This window comes from Manacus vitellinus, unplaced genomic scaffold (genome assembly GCF_001715985.3).
Source record: "Manacus vitellinus isolate BGI_N305 unplaced genomic scaffold, ASM171598v3 scaffold_18_pilon, whole genome shotgun sequence".
Taxonomy (NCBI): Eukaryota; Metazoa; Chordata; class Aves; order Passeriformes; family Pipridae; genus Manacus; species Manacus vitellinus.
In genome coordinates this window covers 6,909,583-6,933,527 of record NW_021939324.1, presented here as the reverse complement: position 1 = coordinate 6,933,527, position 23,945 = coordinate 6,909,583, and the positions used below count along the sequence as shown (strand labels likewise).

Genomic DNA, 23,945 nt, shown 5'->3' with positions numbered 1-23,945 from the left:
ACAGAATCGCTCAGGGATCAGAGTAAATCAAGATGATTCCTGCATTCTCAGTGTTTGGACTACCGTGCTTGAGGCTCAGGGGAGACCTTATTGCTCTCTACAACTATCCAAAAGGTTGTAGTGAAGTGGGGGTCAGTTTCTTCTCCCAAGCCCTGGGTTAACATTTGGACTCTGTGATGTTAAAGGTCTTTTCCAATACAAATGATTCTATGACTATGTAAACCTGTGTTCAAGACATGTCATAGAAATCAATGGAATCACTGAATTGTGCGTCATAGACTTCAAGACTCTGCCTGAAGGAATCTCTCTAACGTCTACGAGACTACTGCTTTGCAACTTAGCCTTTAAAAGTTCACAGGACCAGTCCATTCTCTTGAGTCCTTTAAACATTAGGTCAGTAAAAATATCTGAAATAAGATCTGAATGCTGAAGAAATGTCAAAGAACACCTTAGTATGTCCAAATGCTTCAGAATATATTTGCATTCATTTTGCAACATATTTAACTAGTGCAGAAAGGTATGTGGCATTTTTCCACTTCCTAATCACTCAGTACAAATAATCCAATGATTGTTCTATGCAGCTTAATTCTCAACACTTGTTTTTAACGCCTATGTTCACAGATAAACCATACAACTCAGATGTCTGGGAAGTTTTCCAGAACACCAGAAGCATTAATTAAATCTCTAATCCTTAGGAAATCAGTGTCAATCACCTGAATAAAGCCGACAGTATGTTTACTTTTACTTAAAACTGTATTTCCTTTCTGAAGAAGTAACATTGCAATGCACAACACAATCAATTAACTACTTCCCTCTACTTCTCTCTTCCTCCCTTTGAAACAGAATAATGTTTTCTGGAAAAGGTCCCTGTCTGTTTCTGTTGTACCTGTATCATAACTTGCATTTTCTGTTTTCCCACCAGATATTGTCAGACTTTTCTACCACTGAATGCTTCTAAGTTTACTCTCTCTGTTCCTGATACACATTGAGTCATCAACCAAGCAAGGATGCTGAAAATGTAAAGTAAAATTGACAAAAAGAACAGAAGTTATTAAAAAAGATTTTATGGCTTGGAGAGTAATCCAATTTCCAAATACTTAACACAAACATGCTCCAAAACCACAACATTAGCATTTAGTCTCCTAGCCCCCATCACCCCCCCAGCTTTGAATTCAAATAATTTTCTAGTTTTAAATCCAAGTTTAAAAAACAAACAAACAAAACACAAAATCAAAACCAACAAATCAAACAAAAAACAAACTCCAGAATACCCTCTAAACTTCTTGCAGGTGAAATTTTGGCAGATGCAAAGTTTGTTTTAGGATTCCATACTTCAAGTAGATGAAACTTAAGAGTGCTTCATTTTTTAAGTTTATCATTTATTTGTAGTTTGGTACAGCAATGAAAAATATCTAAAATATATTCTATTAAAATCATGCTACAGGGAAATAAAAGTAAGTAAAATATAATCTTTGTGCTTATCCACAAGCACAGAGAGGTAATAAATAAGAAACCTTTCCATACAAACAATAGTATTTGTGCAATTAGGAATGTTCATTGCTATTTTTGGATGCTTCACAGTCATGTTCTGGATTACAGTGAAAGTAAAAACATGCCTGCTTGCAAAATTTCATTAAAGTTCTGTTTTAGCTTTTCAATTATCTAAGCCAAAAGGCAAGAAAAGCTGGTTGAAATACTTAATATCAAAATTAAATTATTCATTAGAAGAACAAGAATAAAATTAGATGTTCCGTAAGTTTTTTATTCTGTAACATGAAATACAGCTCTTTGACTATCATTTTTCATTAGCATGAGTTCTACATCTGCATGTAGAAAGAAGCTTGCTTTGTATTTTTGAATGCATAAAGAGATGTTTTGATATTTAGGGTCAGTACCTTGGGTTCCATAAGCCTTCATGTGCTCGCTGAACTCCAGTGGAAGCAGTGCATCTTCAGCAACCACAGAAAAAGCACCTATCATTACATTTTGAATTATGGACACATTATGTATTTCATACTGAAAGAATAATATTAAAAGAGCATTATTACCATTGCTGAGAGGTAAGTTTTATTAGTTTGGGCTACATGCCATCTATGTGATCACATGAGTTTGAACATGTTTGTGAAGGCACACCCAGAATTCATAATTTGTTTTTAATTTAAACAGCTCAGATATCATAACCAAAAACAGTAGGTTACTAAGATTGCACAAACTTGTGAGAGTTAGGAAGTCTTAGCTTTATAATTGCAAATTAAAACTCAACTTTGCTCTATCTATACACCATGATATTGTTTAATTAGTCATACATCTCTGCATTTTCCATGTTATTTCTGTTTCAGTTTGTTTACTGAGTTAGTGAAAAAAATCAGCAACAGGCAACTACAAACTTGGCATTTTCTAATTTTCAGCAACTTGACAATTAAATTACTGTTCCTTTGACATTGTTTATGACAAAGTGCTCAAATGCTAGTGAAAAGTTCTTTTGCAAGCATGTAAGCAAAAACAAATTCGAAAATTTTATATTGTTTCTATTTTGTCAAGATTTCAGTACAATCTAGGATGCGATACGGTCTTCTCTTATCAGCGGCATATACTGTACATAAAATATTTGCACATGCCAGATACAATACACCATATGAAGACACACTGCTAAAGCCTGGAGATGGAAAAAAAATTCCCAATCATTTTTACAGGATGCATTTCTGGTTTTAAACAAAACTTCATCTTGAACACATTTTCCAATCATATGTTCTTCAAATAGCACACACACAAATCCATTTAAATACTCATGCTCACCCAAAGAAGTTTTCTTGTGTCTCAAAAAAAATCCATTATACAACTGTTTTAAGTTTCACACTCTTTTCTTTTTTTCACCATAGCTGCTGTTTTAGGTGTTTCGTAAACTGATGTATTGTGGGATAATTTCAGATATTTAGCAGATATTAAATGGATGTTGCTTCAAATTTGACAGGAATACTAGCAATTTGATTGGTTTAAATCATATCAAGCAGCTATGCTAAAAAAATGTTATCATGTAACACCTCCCATAATACTAGTGGCATTGTGCTGAAACACAACTCAGAACTTTAACTTTACAGAAAACAAAAAAGACTGAATTCAGTTTCAAAAGGGGAAACATTCTTAGTGTATTTGAATGAAACTGTAAAAAGATAGCTTGGAATTTATCTCTTAACTACATGCTGTTGCTGCTTTCACTAGAATAAATATATTAAGCTTAATGTTTGCACAGTATGACAATAAGGCTAATTAAATACCTCTTGTTGCAGTTGAACTTAAAAAGTAAAAATGCTCATTTTAAAAGAAGGGAATCTGAGCAGAAAATGAGCTCACAGGTAGAGACAAAGAGAGCAAAAGGTCAGCATATGCCAATTGCCACTGTGAAGTTTCCACAGCTACTGGGAATTCTACTTTTTTCTAATCCAAAGGAAATCTGCAGAAGTCTCAATTGCCATTGTGTGGTAACTGCTGGCAAATGTTACAGATTATATATATCTCAGCCACTGGTGCACTTACTGCTTGCATTTCAACATTATTTTTTCATTCACATTTTTCTTCTTTAATTTATTCCTACAAAGTCTAAGCTAATGTGTAGATTAATGGATAAACACATTTGAACATGCCATACCTACCTCATATACAGAAGTTTAGGAATAGGCACTAAATATGTATTATCATGTCATAAATAATTTTTTAGGCATTAAAGCAGGTCACTGAAAAGAAGAATGTTTTCCAGGTAAAATAAGTTGGAATAGAACCTGAAAGATGTTTTAATGAACAGTAAGGGAGCTCAATGTATTTTAACAGTTATTTAATGAATTCCTATTCAAAATGAATCAATTTCTTGCATGCATCTACTCTTCAGCTTCACAGATTTCCACCTAATAAAGCAAGGCCAAGTACAGTCACCTACATTGGTAAAAGAAAATGCAGGACTCCATAAAATTAATGTTTCTTAAAATCAAAGGGGTTTTTTGTTATTGTTCAGAACAAGAACGAGTCTTCTGAAAATGGACAGGAATGAAAAATACAGTATTATTTTTCCTTACACAGGGATATTATATTGAAACAAATTGATGAGACCTAATCTGCAGCTTCAGCAGCAAATTCAGTTAAAGATGGAAAAAAAGAGCCCAACTCACATAAAAACAACAGGTCAAAACAAATCTATCAGGATTGGTATGCAATTATTTTCCACTTCATGTTAGTTACCTTTGCACTGAAGGAACAAATATGTTCGGGGATTGACCTTAAAAGTGCTTATCTTTAACTTTGGATCTGATTATCCTGATCATCACATGTTTTGGTGTGCTGCTATCCGATTACTACTCACCCTTCAACAGTTTTATCTTTCAGAATCAAAGATGACTGCTCACCCAGAACAAGCAGGAACTAATGACTAGAGTATCGCTTGTAGCTATAGTTTATGACTCCAAATATTTCTTACATAGATAAATAGATACTAGTTCAGATGTGGCAAAACAGATGCTGAGGTCACAGGGATATCTTACTTGGCTCTGATTTTAACTATAAACATATCAAATACTGCAGTCCTAGCTGTTTCTCAAGTCTCTTAACTACATGATTTCATCATCACAGAACGATAACACAGAAGAATAAAATAAATTTATGAAGTTCATCTTATGAAGTTCACTTGTGTATCTGATTTCACATTATCTCTACTAGCGCTACAACAACACAACTCGGAAGTAACCCTGAACTTTTACCACCGAAACCTTGTAAAGCTTGCTGATATAAAGCTCACTAACTATCACAGCAACGCACTGGGTATGCAGCACAGCGTATAATAATATTCTTTCAATACACAGCTGTGCAGAGAGAAATAATACTGACAAATAAACATAATGACATGATAAATATACTGACAGCACCCATTGCAATATATGTTTAATGAGAAGATTGTCTCGCAAAATGCTAGGAACCATCAACACATGCAATGCTTACACAATGATTAGTGTGTGATGGCACTAGGGTGACTGCTGTAACGGCCTGCCTTTGATTACAGGATGCCTTGATATACATTAAGATAGTTCCTCCTAATGTCTGATTACTTCTGCTATATTTGCTGTAGTAAATCTGGTTCGTTCACATAATAGCTATGTATTTGACATTTTTTTCTTCCCTTTTCCTGCTAGGTCTACTAGACTGCCTGTTATTAGTCTGCGAACTGCAGTGGACATAGACTATTACTTCATAATAATTTTAGAGAAAGAGGCATCCTACATGTAGAACCAGAAAATAAATTATAGAAAACCCCTGGGTAGACAAATAAAGATTACAAATGGATTGCTTTCATTTTACATTTAAAAGCATAAATTCATACAGGTTTGGTGAAAAGTTTCAGATTTCTTTTGCATAATTTTTTGTGAATTACTTCATTATAATCTTGCTCAAAATGTTCTCCCAATATCTCACTTGCAATCTCTGTTTAAAAGCTTAAATTGTATTGATACGATTGCAAATTTTACTGCTTGATGAAAAGGTATGATGTTTGGCTGAAGTACAGTTTCCTAAATACATCAAAAGACCATGGCCCCTGAGCAACAGAAAGCCAAATATATTTTTCCAAATTCACACCATTTGTGAAATGGTAAAGAAAGAAAGGAGTAAGCTGTTTCACTGAAACACTGATAAAGAACGCCATTTCTGCATGCCCACATTATGAGGGTTATAATACCACCCTGAATATTTCTACATTTCATCGTAATTCTAAACATGAAAGCAAGTTAAATATTTGGCTGCTCCTTCTGATGTGCAAACTTCTTGGTGCTATCCAGCAGTACCTGCTTAAGTTCAGTAAAATTAATCTCAACTTTTAATGCTTAAAAAGCAATCACTCTTTGGGAAGCTAATACAGATAATACCTTTCATTTCTGGTGACACAGCATGACTTGGCATGAACTTTAGTTTCAGTTTAGTAATTTCAAAAACTTTATCATATGAAGTACTTTATCCATTATTAATCATCAGTGATTGATAATTCCTTCAAAGCTAAGGAATCCTCAAGGAGGAATTATAATCATGAGAAGGTCAGCAAGTACCCTTGCTAAACAGGCAGGGCAAGAAGTATAGACTGCTACCAAAACAATGCTTTCCTCAGTCTAACAGGATCCCTTACCATAATTCTCCGACTAGAAAGACCCTAGGTACTTGGATTTCAGTGGTCTTTCACCATTCCCGTCCTCTTTCTTCACACTGTTGTCTGTCTTCACTCATCTGTGAGTTTTCATGATGCCTGTTTTCGTATCTTTAATTCCATGTGATATTCCCTTGAAAAATTACTTTCTTGACTCACAATAATTCTTTTTTTTTCCTCATTCTCTCTCTCCCTGCAAAGCTGACGAGAAATCCTTGAGGAGGAACTAAAATTAATGGTCTGATCCAATATATCTGGAGAGCATAAAAAGAGTATTACAGAATTTAAAAAAATATTCAGAGACCAGGGAGCCTGAGTTAAAGTTCTGGTGTGACAAAAGGGAAGGATAAAGAGCCTTCCTAGTGTCAGGACACGATCTCTATCAGGTCCTTTAAATTCATGAGAGAAATCTAGGAAGATATCCACTCTTCCTGAAGGTGATTGACTGAAGAAACAAAAGTGAAAGAAATACGTACTATGTACAAGCAAACATGCACTGTACAAGCAAACATCTACATCATGGTTAAAAAATTATTCAACAAGGTACACACTGAAATAGACTCCAAGCACCAATTTATATTTCACCAAACGAAAACATATATGTTTTTTTCAAGTGAGTAATAATCAACACTTATGCCTAGAAATTATATCTTTATCATTTTGTTACTTTATGCTGAGGACTCAAAACAGCACTGGTGAGGTTGCTTTCTGCTGATACAAAATAAACACAATACAGACCATATGTAAGGCGAATCAAGAATCTGAATGACATAGATTACAGATGGTGCACTGGAGAATATGCATAAACTGATTCTTAATAGATAGATTATTACCCCATGTGACTATCTATGTATGAGACTGACTTGCAGTGACCCTAAGAAAAACAGCAAGAAAAACATGACTTTAGGGGTTGAATTCTCACTGCTAGTATCTGAGAACAGAAAAATTATTATGTGCTTTATTCCTACTATATTCATGGAAACAGGGCTGTGGGTCTGCTTTTTTTTAGTAATAAAACAAACAACTGCCTTAAAAATGCCCAGCTCTTCTCAGTTTCTCATGGTATCATTACATAGGATCCTGAAAATTCCTCATATCAAAGAGGTGTAACATGATGCAGGAATATTTCAGGATAAATTGCAACATTTATTCTGCAGCACCTTTCCTGCATGTATCCTTCATGCAAGTACTTAGTTTTTGCTTTATGAAGGTCCACCATGTCATTGTTTGCAGTCTACAGTAGAAGTTTATAAATTTAGAAAATAACATTTTGTCTAATCCTATCTGTAGGTATGCATCAAATTAAAGAATACTTTTCCCTTCTACCTAGGTGGAAAGACAGAAACATTCATTCTCACAGACTAATTTAGAAAGTACACTATTAAATAGGGGGGAAAAAAGGCAGAATCACAACTTCTCCATATTTTCATAAGTAACGGAGAGACTTCAATTGGTAAGAAAGAAAGAAATCAGACTTACTGTGCATTTGTTTGGTTTCTCTCCTGAATGGACTCTCATGTGAATCAGCAGTTTATAACGGGCATTAAATGGCTTGTACCTTCGAGGGCACCCTGCCCAGAAGCAAGTGAAGTCCTCTCCCTTCCTCTGGTCTATGTGAATCTTCTCTATGTGCCGCACGAGTTCCTCTTGCTGGTCATACAGCTTACCACAGTCAACCCAGAGACAGCCATGTTTGCTGCTGAGATCATCTAGCTCACCCTCTTCATCCAGCAGGGAGCCTGGGGCAGGAGGAGGCACATGCAGTGGGTGAGCATGGCTGGGCAGGCTGTGTGAATGCTGGTGCTGATGCGCGTGGTATGGCGGGGGCGGCCCTTGTGGAGGAGGTGGCGGCGGCTGCAGGGGTGGAGGAGACATGTCCACCATAGGGCCTGAGAAGTCATCCAGTTGTTCGTTTCTCAGGATTCCCACTGCCTGGCTGTCTGTGGGCAGCATGCCCTGCTGGATCACCATGTTACCTGTGGCAGTCATCTGCAAGCTGGCTTGCTCCAGCTGCTGCATCTGCTGGTACTCACCGGCCCCATTCTCAGCATACCCTGGGAAGGTGACATTGTCATTCGCCATGAGGAGGCCTTTCTGTGCAGTTGGAATAGAGCAATTTTGGGGTATGCAGCTTCCTCGCACTCCCAAAAAATGTCCATAGACCTCAGGCTGTGGGGAAATGTTTGCTGGTGACGTTCTGGAGCTGTTGATGTAGGCCACCAGAGAGGTTGGGGATGTACGGATGATTGTATTGAAATTGACCCCAATGCTGTCAGACAGAGGAGACACAGACAGTGCTCTCTTTTTGGAGCGGACTGGCTGAGATGGGGCTGAGGAATGATGAGGACTAGAGTAAAGGGAATGCTTATTTTCCATGCCATATAAGTAGGACAATAATGAGTTAGAGATGCAGTTACTGGACATATATGTTTCAGGTGAAAAATTTACTAGATCCCCCAGCTCAGTGCCATTTTGTAAACCATGGTCAAGAGGGACAGAAGGAGGTGTCCTGTACCCATGTGACCACTCTTGTTTAACGCCCAAAGTGGACTGACGTTCTGAGAAGCTTAATGTTGTAGATGTCAGAGACTCATGTGACAAGTGAGACCTGAAATAAAGGTATGATAAAGAAAGTAAGCAGTTAGACAATTCAGCAGTGGTTCTTTCACTTCACACACACATTAAAATTAAGAATACATGTGAGAAAAGTTGTCCCTAATTTCAGGTACTCAACTTTAGCACACTCAGTTAAGGTACCACTAGAGGCAAAAAGGTCATATGCATACATATGCAAAAAAGTCACTCAGAAACCCATTTTAAAACTTCAAGATTTTGAAGAAAAATTGCTGTAAAGATTCTTGATACACCACTGCAGAAATCAATGTAACTCTTTTCACCAATTGTGGTGTAAATAGGTTTGGACTTCTGAAGCTAAAGCATTATGTTCTTGTCTTATATGAAACTCATACTGATTTGAGTCGTCTATTATTTTTGCTTGAAAATAATGGGAAGAAAACTGATTAATAGAGAATAAATATTTAACCTGAGTGACTTTGCCAACTGTAATGCAAATACTTCCCTAGAGAAGTTTTATATATCAAGTTTATAAATATAGATAATATCTAACTTTACAAAACAAACAAAATAAATTAGTAAGGTAGAAGAACTGGTTGAAGGGGTTTATTTAGTTTTGATTTGACGATGTATCTGCTTCCAGGTCAGCAATCAAAAATTTTCACAAAAGTGTAATGTTGCTGTTATCAGTGGTTTTTCATAGGGATATTATGGAACTTCTTTATGCTGCAAATATTCTACAGGTAGTTTAAAAAACCCAACTCATAAGCTCTTAAAAACATTGTTTTCTACAGAAAGGTATAAAAAGGAAATACAAGGACATCAGAGTCCCTGATTTATGGCTGCAAACGCTGGGTAGAGATCAAGTGGATGTATGTCTTTATTTTCCCAGTTTATACTCTGGCAGACCTGGATTTCCTACCAGCCAGTAGTGGCTGGCAGGAAATTTTTAAGGGGCTCTAACAATAGGAAGAATCAGGTATGTATCTAGATAAACGTAGCAATCTCACAGACACAGATGCCTCTACATCTTATCTTTTGAGGCTTAATTCTTCATGCTATTATTTTACAATACAGTTTTGAAGAAGCACAGAATTTTAGTGATGGATCAAGGTTACAGGAAGGAAAGCTTGGCACACGGTGAAGGACAGAGGAAGCAATTTGCAGGTGCTATGTCTGTACACTGAGATAGCTCACAGAGAAAATGAAGCTTTAAAGAACACCAAGCCTTGCTGTTGTGACCAGTGGGGGTAATGGGTAAATGCTCCTTTGTGCAAGATACCTGCTTTGTAATGGATGGTTAATTTGCTGTATAAGAATAAGAAACATCCTGCTCAGACTGAATAACAGTGCAGCATATTGTTATGGAGCTTATGTTACTCCATCACAGTTTAAATGGCACTTTCAAAACAGACTACTGATAAAAAGCACAATTAACATGCTGAGTACAATTTGCATTGAGAGAAATGAGAAAAATGAGATTGCTCTATCAGGTCAATCTTGCGTACCATTTAGATCTAAAAGGATAATTATTTGTGAAAAAGTTGATTTAGGCTGTTGGGTCTGTCACCAATGGGCACAGCTCATGATAGGGCAGTTAAAGCATGTTAGTATACTGTGACCCCAAATACAGATCCACAGTTTTCAACAGAGCAAGAAAGTGAGGTTTGATTTCCTCATGCTAGGCTATATATGTTTATACCTAGAGAACATAAGGGGAAAGTGGGGGTGTTTTGTCACTTTGTTTATTTAAAGGTTTATTTTCTATGAGTAGAGGAAAAGAAGTCATGCATCAATAATCTAGTACAAGTCTACTTTTGTACTGACAAGAATTTTAATCAGATGCATAGTAGGACCAGTGTCATTCAAAAAGCTACTAATGCCTAACACAAACGGACTTAGCCGTCAGTGAATTTGAAGAAAAAATATGTTAAAAAGTCTCAGAACAGGACAAAAATAAAAAGTTGGTCCAGAATTTCAAGTATACAGTAAGATAATCTGAAGAAGCTTAGTTCCCACTTCAGCATCTAAATTCAAAAGTAATAAAGATTCCAGCTCCAAAAAAACCCCCAAAGATTTATTTAAAACTCAGCTCACACTGTGACTAAGTAGTTTTCTGCCAGGAAATAAATGTACCTAATATGAAAATGAAGGGCCAGCTCTACCAGAGTGCCAGTTTCTCAGACAGTATTAACTGGCCTATCTGCTAATTGTCATTTAAACAGGCTTGAGTTTGGACCAGATCTTTCATTAACATTTATAAGACATTACTTGCAATTACTTTCTATTCTCCCTGTGTGTACAGAGGCCACAGTGTCAAAATATAACCCAGAATCTTAAACATAAACATCAAAGAGCGAAAACTATGTTTTCCTCTCTTTTCATGGCCTTCTATTTTACTAGCCAAGAACCATTTGGTCTTTCCTAGGTCCTTTTCCGACTTGCATCAAAGCAAATGGCAGCATTACATCTGGTTTCAAGCAGCACAACTGAACACTGAAAAAGTTTTGCAGAAATTCAAAGACACAGGGAAGGCTTTATCCCTCCTGGTCTATACACCAGAACCTGATGCTATCTGTAGCAGAACTCCAATTTTGCCAACTTTTTTCTTTCTTCCATCCACAAAAATCAATACTATTCACTTTGGTTTTGGTCAATTCAGTAAATAATCTGGTTTGGATTAAGTTTCTGGAACACAGTCCATGGTATGTGAAACATAAAGTCCAGAAAAGGCACTCTGCCCTGGAAGGATCATGGAGTCAACTTAGTTTAGCCAAAAGCAGTGTACAGTTGAAGGAATTTAACAAAAAAACAAAACAAAAACTCAAAAACCCCCCAAACCAAACCAAAACACAAACCCAAAAACAAACAAAAACCAAGAACACCAAATCAACCAACCAACCAAACAAACAAACAAATAAAAAAATGCAACAAAACAAAAACAAACAAAAAAGCAATGAAAACAACACACTACAAACAAACAAAAAGCCCCAAATTGTTTCAACAATCTGTAAATTAAAATCTGACTTTAAATTTGTTTTGCCCTATAAAACAGTCAATTTGAGGTCAAAACTGCTGAAATTTACTTTTTTTGTGTGACAAACCTTCTTTATAACACCTTCACTGATAAATCATTAAAAGATACTCTAGGGACACTAGAGTCTTGATTCTGCCAGAGTTTCAACTTTACTTTGCCCTTAGTAAATGTTTCTTTGCAATAAAACCAAAAATGTGTAACTCAGTACTCACATAGTACATCAACCACACATTCAGTGTTTGGAACCATGCAGGTACACTGAAACTTATTAAGCAAGTAATAATTACTTAATTATATTTTTCTAGCATTGGTTTTGTTCCATCTCAAAGGCATGTCTTTGGATTTGTCATTTGGCATCATCTTAGGACTGGATGGCTTTTACTGACATGTTTACCTAAGAAGCATAATTAATTCTGTAAATTTTCCCAGGGGATTCAATCTTCACAACTGAAGTGACAGAAATGTTAACAATTATCTTAGAGTAAAGCAAGGTTTACTTTCAATTACATAATACCAATTTTAATTATTTCAAGAATGTTCCTTAGTTTGTAATAAAGCCATACAGTAAAATGTAAACTGTTTTGAGAATAAAGACTCGTGTGGCCTTTTGTAAATACAAAGCTACGTTTCAACTCGGTAGGTAATGGCAAATGCAGCTTCCGAAATAACATATTCAGAATGTTTTCTCACTCTGTGTTTAACTAACATCCACAGGACACGCCTAATGTATTTGTATGAAGGTTGTCAAATAACTGTTTTCCTTTCATTCTTGTTTGCTGACAATACTCATAGTCGTTATTTCAAAATTTAAGCATTTAAAATTAATGAATAAATATTTATCTGGGGGGTTGTGACATAAAAAGGCAACATTTACAGGGAGAGGTCATAGTTTTCACTAAACTACTCACCAGAACTAGGAAAATTAATGAGTTTTCAGGGCTAATTGACGTGATTAACTTAATTATATAAACAAATCATTTGAAAGGAAAGGTATTTGATGAGGAGAGAGGAACATAAGCAGAGCATTTACCCAATTTTTTGTTGGACCTTAGTGTTACTTGACAGACACCAACATAGCACAAAAATCTAGTTACATGACTATAAAAAAGTCTTTATCTAACAAAAAAGTCCTATCAACCATAGACTTCGCGTGGCCAAATTTAACCCCTTATTTGAATGATCCAAATATTATAGCTGAATAGCTACAATATCGCTGTGAATTAAAGCGCATGGAATTCAACTTCCCACAGCATAAAAGAGCATGATTTTCTGATTTTAATAATCAGAAAGTTTGCATTTTAATTACAGAATTAAAATCTTTTTAAAGTACTGGATACAAAGAAGCAACTCAGGACCTTGTATCTGACAGAGGAACACTCAGGCTGGAAGCATCCATAGACCTCTGTAAGCTAGGGCTGATCTGGCTGCATGCTGTTGAAACCTGATGAGCAGAAGGTGGAAGAGGTCCCAACTGTTGAACTGTCATGGGAATGCTGGTGACTACTGCATTGTTGTAGCTGCCTTTTCCAATGGACTTGTGCTCATGTCCGTAACCAAGACCTCCTAAAAATAAACACAGTAGGTTTTAGGACTCATCTCTCATGAACCCATGATGAAGCCACAGAACTCGCATCACTTTGCAAAGTCGGGAAAGTGATGAGAATCCTCAGATGAGGACAACTGGGAACCAAACAAGAATTTTGCAATCTTCTCCAAATACTAAAAGCAATATTTTACAAGGGAATTAATAAATTTTGCACATGTAAAATGTGCCAAAATACATAAACTAAAGACCAGGCATCACCGGGTAGTAGAGCAGCCCTCACCTGGGGGGCCAGGCCTGGTCTTAAGTACAGCTCTCTCTGAAGAAGGCAGGAACAGAGAACCCAAGGATGCTGATGGAAAACCACCATGTCCTGAAAACCCCACAGCTTTAGGCAGCCCTTCCATTATTCCTACACCAGCCATCCAAAAAGCAAAAGGACCATCGATATGCACACAAACTACAATGCTGACTGCGTAGTTTTACTGGCAGGAGAGGGTTACAGCTGGAATCCAGCTTCCCTCAGAGATCTAGGGAAAGGAATCTGAGCTGAATCAAAGAGAGACGCAAGCTGGACTTTCTTTGAAGGCCACAGATTACGCACAATGGATTTTCTTTGAAGGTCACAATCTGTTCTTAATCACTGCTGCCATGACTCAAACTGATACAGGGACATACCTACAAAATGCTCTGTGTACTTTATGTTCTGATGTAGGTCACGGATGGTCGTTTACAAGATTCTCTTCCTTAAAATGCATTGAGATGAGAAAGTTAAAATGTAGGTCATAATATGGAAGTTGTTGGATATCTACCAAATTCTCATCACAGCTAGAAATTAATAATTAGGCAATTCACATTTCTAGCTGCTTCCCTGTGTTCAGAATACTGCACAAAGCAGGATAGCAAAATCAGGACTAATAGTGGAAAGTACTTCAATGCAAACCATTCTTATAAATTAAATCTACTTTTGACATGGTTGCACAACTCATGCAAGTTTTTCTCCAGGTTGCTCAAATAAGTTGTGAACTGCAGAAAGAAGTTCATTAAGGCATTTATGACACTCACAGCACCTCAGAGATGAAGAGAGCAGGTAAGAGAATTTGTTATGTTAGGGTAAGGATGATGGCCAAAGATGGTCTGGTCACTAGTCACCGAAAGGAAAAAATGAGAAATGGAGTACTTTGGAGAGACTGTATTACTGGAATGATAGACAAAAGCAATGCAAGACTCTAGTCCTTATAAACACTTGCCTGGGCATTTCTCTAAGGCTGAAATGGAAGGAAAAGGTTTTTTCCTTTTACCACTGACAAACATTTGCTGTTATCAGGAAAAATACCAATTCTTCCACTTAAAAGTGCGTGGGGGAGATTATCATGAATGAATAAATAAATCATCAGCTCCCACCAGAGACTGCAAAGTAAAAGACTGATGCTTTGCAAAACACAGCCATAACATTTTATCTACTGCTTCATAAAAGCATAAATGTGTCAGAAGACCATCATTAATACCTCATCTGTGCCCTGCAGGTCACTAAACAGTATTAGTTTGATCTGAATCAGGCAGGAGCATACAATCCCACATATGCTGAGCTAAGTATGAGCACAAGATGGGAAGCTTACACTGACTTAATGCCAGCTACAAAAGTACAGACCACATCTGATCTTGCATAAAGTCAAAGGGGTGCAACATGGACATCTGACCTGACACCAGCCTGCTGCTAAAAGGCAAGCTGTCAGAAAGTGTGTTCAAAAGCGCTGGATAAATCTGAACTGTCAGAATGACTATATCCTCCATCAGCATTTGGAATCATATACCCACAGCGCCAGAGGAGCCCTCACAACAGGTCTCCTGTATCATTGACCCAAAAATTCCAGGACAGTGAAAGGACAACCATGAATTTCTTAATGCCCTGAGTCCACATCAGCTGATAAATGGGAAACTCTTGGGAGGACATCAGTGGGTTTTAAATGATGCTGTAGATTCTAAGAAAAATATGTGAAGCTAATATTTTAAATGAGCAAGAGAAGTAATTTTTTTCTTTTATACTAAGATATAAATCAGGAGGCAGTCCAACAAAGGCAACAATAACTGAGGAGATGGAATCAGTCCTGAGGTGGCTCACAGGAAGAGTTACAGCTGATTAGCAAGTCCTTTATTCCAAATAAATATATTACACATAAATCAAAGCTGTTCTTTATCAATAAATAACAGTAATAGCCAATAAGTATAAACAGGAAAAATATTTAATGGAAATATTTTAATCCACTCACCTCCTCATTCATTAGCTTGCCTTTTTTCCCTCTTTATTCTCTGTAGTTGGTTAATAGCTAAGCTTCACTCAACTTTGAAATGAAAAAATATTTCACTGCAATCTTCTGAAGACATTTGAAGAATTCACAAAAATACATCTACTTTAATTTAGAAACACAGAATTTTAGATGAGATTCTCTTAATTTATATAATTCTTATACTTTTTGGAGGAAGAGTCCATTACGAAATTAGTTCAATTTAAACACAATTTCTTTTATCAGATATTAATTGAAAACCAACCAATTCCTTTGTCTACTTCTCCATGTCAAGAGTAGTAACTTGTTAATTCTGACCAGTAGCTCCAGTTAAAAAATGAAACTGCTTCACCAAAGCTTTGAAATTATAATCTATGCTTCCCATTTATAAATCATAGTCAACAAAACCCAGTTTTAATTATTTGGTATTCTGAAACACACTACATACATAACAAATACATAACATCAGATCAAATTCAAACACCTCTTAGATTAATAAATTTTGCAGTTACTGAACTAATCAGTATGAAAGTTATTGAAGATACCTTAAAACTTGTCTTTTGTTATTGTTAGAGTAACAGCTAGGAATAAAATAATTGCAATAAAGGAGCAAAAGTTAATTTCCCTAGAGGATTGTCTGCGTTGATGTACCAGAAAATGTACACATTATAAGCTTTGGAAATGCTTGGTTTTAATGTTTCCTTTATTATTGTTTTCCAGTCTTGTTTGTGTGGACTCTATTCACCAAAATGTGGAGAAAAGGGCACACTAAAAAAGCATATTGTATGACAATAAATAATATACAAAGAGGACAGAGACCAAGCAGTAAGCAAGACTGTGTCAATGTATTCTTCACACAGATTAGCTGTAAGTCAGCAAGGCCTTTTCAAACCAAATTTGATCTTTTTTCACAACACAGTTAATCTTCTGGATGTTGCAATCGCCAGCTACCACACACATCTTTTCTGTGTGTCACTGTATCTGCAGGGTTATTGTCACCCTAGTTGGAGGGGTCTCGCAGTAGCTGCTGACTGAACAAACTCAAATAATTGCATAGAAGATTTGTTTCCTGATAGTAATATCCCAATCCCTCTCGCCGTGTGCCTGCCAAACTTTTCAGGCTTCCCCTGAATATTTTAGTTGTATTACTAATGACTGCCAGAGAGCTAGACTTGTCTCTTTGTCCTCACACTAAATGTCCACCTTTCTATTGTTTCTACAGTCATCTGAGAGGCAGATTGCACTACACCTATGTAGACAGAGACACTAGCCACAGGGCAGTGGATATCAGACCCCTTGAAACCCTCTTTAAGTGTGTTAAACTGGAGCTTCTAAGTAGAACAAATTAAAAAACAAAGACAGAATTGGGGGAATATTGTCATTTGCCTCTATGAGCACATGATCGACAAAATCTTTGCCTGTTTGGAAATCTGCGCTTTTTCAAATTGGTATCACACCCTGAGCCCAAATCCTTTTGGGAGACCTTGATATTTCTCGGTGAACTACACAAAAATTCAATCACAATTACACTAGGTATGAGCAGCTTTTTATGACATGCAATCTGGAATTTTTCAGGGTACACGTAAATTATTAAACTATGATTCAAAAAGTTGTTAAATTATCATTTTTATTACAAGTCTTATAAAATATTGTAGTTTCTCAACTCCGCTACACCACACAGACAGTACTTGTTAATGAAACAGTGATTCTCAGCATTTATTTTCTTTCAAAAATAAAACAAAATAAAAAATCAAGGATTTGTAGTTCGAGAGAAAATTCTGTAATAAGGATCCTAATGATTATGATAGTAGCTTATGGTTTTCTTAACACTTACAATTAGCAATGCCTTGCTAGTAACAAGTCCTCTAAATCCTCTGGCAGTATCCACTCTGAACACCAAGTTAGATAGACCATTAATCTGACTAGCATTGGCAATTCCCATGTTCTCTATTTGCAGAGATTTAATTTTTACAATCAGTAAAAATAATCTCAAGAAAATACACTAAACAGAACATTCTATGATAACATGTTATTATGAGAAAATACTATGTATGCACTTGAAGGTTCTCCATGCTTTGAATCTTGGAAAGGCAGTTTCTTCACTATCAGAGTGTACTTGATAAATTAGGTTGCACTAATTTCCAATGCTGTGTGCCATTCATTGTATGAAGTAATCAAGCATGTACTTTCAGCAACTCTACCGTGAGACAAAAGAAACTGACAAAGCACAATGAAAAACAATGTCTGCCTTCAACTGGAACCAAGGTAAAAAATTATCCAGAACTGACCAGTGAAAACAATACCTCACAGGTGATTAACTTTGCTGGTTTAGAGCAGACAGCAATGAGATCACCTACTTCAATGGCACACTTTAACCACTAAATTTAAACAAATGAAAACAGTGGTCTTGTAATAACTAAACTAAGAATATATTATGAAACAGTCAGGTTCAGGAAACTTCCAGGAGAAAACACATACACAGTAAAACAAAAATTTTCAATTAGATCTACAGACAACTATAATACCTCATACTAATTTTTAATCAGATTTATATCAGGAAGACCTCTCACTTAATAAAACACTATTTTGAAAGCTACTTTGTTTTCTTATTTTGCATAAGAGTAAGAAGTTATCAGTTAACTAGTGCACAGACAAGTTAATGTTTAACTGAACTAAAATATAAATGTTTTAGCTGCAATGGGTAACTCCCTATTTGTTATCAGTGACATTAGATGACTTCTGCTTTTGTCCTTGTTAGGATAATATGGTATGTGCTCTTCTATTGCAGGAAACATACAGCTTTACACCTTTGGTTTATGCTACCACTTCTCTATAGTATTAGTTACTCATACCAGTTTCTATTTACAAAACTTAGCTTGACCATTTAGTTTGTATTTCTGAAATATTAATACACTGTGCAAGCCTCATACTCAAATAACTGGTATTAATCAAGAGAAACTCCACTAGCAATGTAATATATTAATCTACTGCTATATGAATCTAATGGTGAATAATATCAGGTGAAAAAAAACCAACAAATTTCATGTTTTAAGTGTCAGTATTGGCCACCTTCTTAAAGTACCATTACTGTACAAACTGAGAGAAAATTATTATTATTACTACCAAAATGGAAATACACACATATTTGAAAGAACAGAAGAAAATTGTACTGGAATTACAGATTATACATTCCAGTTCCAGTGCCACTGGGCAATTAGTGCCTGAATCTGACCTAAATTAAAGCAGAGCATGTATCTGTATGTGTGTGAGAGCACAGACTGCGATTTCACTTACAAGTAGCATTGCTTGAGAAACAAACCAAAAAATAATATTACTAAAACTTCCTCATATATTATGAACTAAGACTCAAATGAAATCAATAGGGAAACATTTTGCCCATTAAACACTGTTGCAATCATTTGCAAAATAAGTGGATCGATTCCAGCAGTTTTGTTGGAATACTTCTTTGCTGATATGATCTGATTGCAATGCAGCCAACTATGGAGAAGCAATAATAAAACAGTTTAGAAAAAACAACTCTCTGGACTCCGTAACACTTGATCTCCTACAACTTCTAGCACTGTTCAACCTTCACTGCACATTTGTGCTTTTCTTCATGTTCGAAATACATTCTTGGCATATTTTCCATTAATTCCTGAAATTTTTGTTCCTCAATTTTAATTAAAAGAGGCTCAGATAATTTCTGTTATCTGAATGTTCTTAGTGTTTTTGAAAATACCATGCAGGAACTTCGCTATCTGTAACTATGGGCACACGCAGATCCATTACTTCCAAGACATTATTGTTCCACATCTCAAAGCAAGTCAGCACAGAAATGTATCCCCTGTTCGCAGGGCAATTTCTGATTTCTTGATGAGTTTACTGGACTGCTATCTAACACGGGGACAGCCTTCCCTGTGCACACCTTCCCTGTGCTTCTCTTGCCAGCCTGATTGCATGGATAGCGAGTAATGGGAAGAAAGAAGCAGACCCCTTTCTTCCTTCAGGCCTCGGGCAAGGGGAAGATCTTCTGTCTCCTTTACCCACTTAGACACAGGGATGCAACAGAGCATCAAGAGTAAGGGGACTGACTCTCAGCAGGTTAAGGTGGCCTTAACTCCAACACTGTATGACAACATCCCCCTAGTACAACCTGCCACCTACTGCGCAGGAGTCCTGAGCAGAGGAGAAAGGAGCAAGGAGGTTTCACGGGCCAGGTCTCAGTCTTTGCCCCATAACACATCACTGCCAGACCATGCTGCATGCCATGATCCAGCAACAGATACTGGTTCAGCAAAAAGAGCATGCAATAAAGCCTTTGTTTAATGTTAAACTGTAATCCCATGTGAGACTCTCTAAATCTTTACAGATAACTCAAGGTATTTGACCACTGTTTCTCAGAAAAGCATCTTTCCTCCTTTAAGAGACCAAAATGTACAAGCAGGAGAGGAAAAAAAAAATGCAAACTTGTTGAATAGTGATACCAATTTAGAACAGGTGACAAATGTTAACATGCAAAGAGCTGCAGAAACCGGCTCTTGCAGTATGGAAGCAGGAGTCTAAGTAACTTGCAATCACATTCAGTACATTTACATTTCCCAGATAAAGGCAATTGTTCAAGGACACCACAAGGTAATTTTTGAAACAGCATTGTCCCTGACTTTCTGAGCAGTACAAACGTGTTTTTCTTTTTCCTAGCATTAAAAACAAGATGCTATTCAACGCTGTTTCTCCTGAAGGTGAGAATGTTATCCTAGTTGTCAGTTTAGCCAGGCAGAAATAACAACCATACAACCCACATAACATATGTATTCTAAGAGGCTTTATATTCAGTTAATTAGTTTAACTATTGCTTTCATGGTTCATTTAAAAGTCTCATGCTTCATTAAATATCAATATCCTTTATCATCTCAAAAACTTCTCAGTAAAAATACAATTGCCTTTTCAAATGACAATCTTGTTAACTAATATATACATTTCAAGCACGTCTATGAGACACTAGCCAAGTCTGAATTGCTACAGTAGCAGTATATCAAACCATTATGCAAATTTCATTCCACATAAAATGGAAAGATTTTTTTCCTTAAACAAAAGTACTTTGTCAAGAAAATAGTTTTGACACATGTTATTTTCATAATTAAAAATGTTCCCACACTAATGCCTTGTGGTTCCACCTTCAGAGCAATCAGCTCAAACATACCCTGGATTCAGTAGTTGTAACTGTTCTGTCATAAATTCAGAATGTCATGTCCTTAAGGAAGCATAAAGATCAATGAAACTCATAGTTAAAAATATACAGAGGCCAAAAGCCAAGTGTAACTCATAAAAGAAACTCCTGTGGTTAAGAGAACATTTTTCCTACGAGAAAGGTTTACTTACTTATGTGGAATATGCATTTTCTCAATTCAGGATATAAGAACACCTCAGAGCTGTTTAGATCAACATTTTCTAGACTGAGAAATTACTCCTTAAAATTCACCTGCACATATACCACAGCTTCTCTGGAAATTTCTATGAAATGCATGGCCAGCAAGGTACATTACAATAAAAAAATGACAGTAGTTCTTACTGTTTAAACTGACTTTTGGAGGAGGCCGCTATCAGTATCCCTCATGTTGTTACCTACTTAAATTCCTTAAAAGCTGAAACATTATTACATCATGGTCCAAATAAAACCTTCTACTTGTCTTTCCAGCTTAGCTTTTCATGTCAATGAGAGGCAAACCTTGGGAAAATTACACAAACAGCCACAAGTATTTAAAATCTTTATTGGCAATACATGCTTCCACTCTTCTCAAAGCCTTAGACATTTTTCTTTCAATTTTATTTTTTATTCTTTATTCCTTTCATCAGCCCAAGGCATAGTAATTAGTCAGAATTTCCTAAGTCTTTTGTGGTTGTGACCAAAAAGAAAAGACCAAAAAGAAAGCTCATTTCATCTTGTTAAAGTGAATCCATCTACCTTCCACAAAGCCAAGCTAATAAGAGGGAAGATTAAGGCTAATTGAATGGCTTAGGCCCCAAAGACAAGTCCAGCTCCTGCCCTTAGCTGTCATACTTGCCAAAATTGGTTTACGGAGAATGACGTCTTAACCACAGTTATTACTTTGCGAAGAGGAGGCTGCTGTGTTGGCAGGGTTTGGCAGCCAAAGTTGGCTACTGACTAAGGTCTGAGGTAAAGACACAGGAAACCACACTGGATCCCAAAGCAATAGTGTCTGCAAGGGCGCGGTGAACAGCGGAAAGAAGTGTTCACAGATAAAGGCATAAAAAAGGCAAATGTTTGCATGCTCTGCTTAGCTGAAGTACCTTTGTAAAAGGGTGGAAACCCACACAAATGTCCTGATGGATACTGAAATCTTTTTAAGAAGCTGGTCATCCCAGCTGTGTATCTCTCCTCCATACCCTTAAAAAAAAATCAAGTGGCACCCATCTTTACATCAGTTTGACAAAGAGAATGTGCAAATAGGTAAGAGTAAAATGTTCAAAACAGACCATGTAATTTTTGAGGCTATCATCCTATTGAGTTTCAGTGAAGTTAAATCCCAAGTACACTAGCAATTTTTCACAAAAAGAACCCAGCCTTATGAGCTGCTTAGGTAATCTACCAAAATTCTGTCATATGCAAGTGTTCATGTATTCTTCATAAAATTTAATGTGTATTTTTTTAGTATTCTGGTGTGATTTTCGATAAAGTGAAGGGATATGATTCCTTTCAACTCAGGGACTGCATTTCCCTGAAGTTAATGTGAACGGAATATAAATCAGCACCTGTTACAATCAGCTGTCATTGTATTTCAATATCACTGAAACTCACACTCTATTCTACACTTTGTGAAAGTTCACATTAAAAAACATATTTGCTTTTGAAACACTTATTAAGCATACTGCATGCTAAAAATGCAAAGCTCATTCCCCCTCCAAAAGGCTCCAGAAGACTAAACAGGTCAACAGAGAAGACGTAAAGTGCTTACAATTGAAGAAAAGACAATAACCAGAATAATGGTTATAGTATTTTCCCTTCTTAATGACTAGCTTCTCTTCCTCATGCAACATTCAAGAATCAAGTGTCCATGGGCAGGCTGACTGAAGAAAGAGTATGTATTGGCAGTCTGGGTTTGGGAGAGTTTTCATTGCCCAGATCTTGTCGGTTGACCTTAGCTGGCTCAGAGATAGCCATCCAGCTGCCCCCACAATAGCACAGATAGCATAGCGGAAGAAAATACGACGGAAAAGCTCCTGGGTCAAGAGAAGGACAGTTTTATAAAAAAAAGCAAAACCCTTGTGCAGAGGCAAAGCAAAATACAAAATGTACTCACTACATCAGCAGGCAGGTGTCTAGCCACTTCCTGGGCAGCAGGTTCTCAGTATGTGTAGCAGTCATTCAGAAAGATAAATGCCGCCACCACAAATGGCCCTACATCTTCCTCCTTTCCCTCAGCTTTCATTGCTCAGCACATCATACAGTATGGACTATCCTCTTGGTCGCTGGGTTCAGCTGTTTGTGCTGTGTCCCCTCCCAATCTCTTGCTCATCACCTTCTAGTGGCTTTTTTTTTTTGTGGGGTGATGAAGAGAGAGCCTTGACACTGTGCAAGCACTGCTTACTGAGAGCCAAAACACTGGTGTGTTATCATTGCTTTTTTATCAACACTGTCTAGTCAGAAATGCAAAGCACAGTGTAGCACATATATGCTGCTATGAAGGAAGTTAAATGACTCCAGACAGATCCAGTATACCACACAGGGAAAATACCCAAAGGAAATGTCAGAAAACTGCTCTGGGAAAGACGATGAAGGGAACTAGCTCAGTGGGGTAGGGAGGACAAGCACTTCCCAGTGAATGTCCAGACTTCAGGCATCACTTCAGAATTCAAATTTACATCTAAAACCATCATCAGAGTCCATTTTGAAAAGAGGGATGTTTTCCCATTGTGATTTTGGTTTATAATATGTAAGAAAAAGGAAAATTAAATATTGAACAGATATTAAACACTCAGTTTTCTATTAAAACAATGTAGCTGTAGGATTTCACAAGGCTTGCATTTTCAGGAAATAAAGTCACTGTTTTTAAAACCACGGATGTCTTATCCGTTTCAGGCAACAGCAACTTTGAATAAGAGTACTTTCACTCTATTCACTCTGAATAATCGAAAGCCAATTTCTGCTTTCATTACACAAAGGTTGTTGCTCTTTTAATCAGCAGATGTCCTTTCTAAAGGATGTTTCTGCCTGAGAAACCCAAGCAATGAGGAATCCTGAAGGCTCAGCCAAAATTGCAAACTGAGTCAAGAGTTGCTGGCACTCCAGAGGTGATCCTGTTTCCTCATGCA

The 23,945-nt window shown here is 36.7% G+C and overlaps 1 protein-coding gene across 1 annotated transcript in view; it reads right to left on the bottom strand.

Moving 5' to 3' along the window:
- Positions 1–23,945, bottom strand: part of GLIS3 (GLIS family zinc finger 3) — a 150,711-nt gene that overhangs the window by 105,514 nt on the left and 21,252 nt on the right. The window contains 2 exon segments of the mRNA XM_018070251.2: positions 7,655–8,783; positions 13,142–13,349. Coding sequence (XP_017925740.2) covers positions 7,655–8,783; positions 13,142–13,349 — 1,337 coding nt within the window.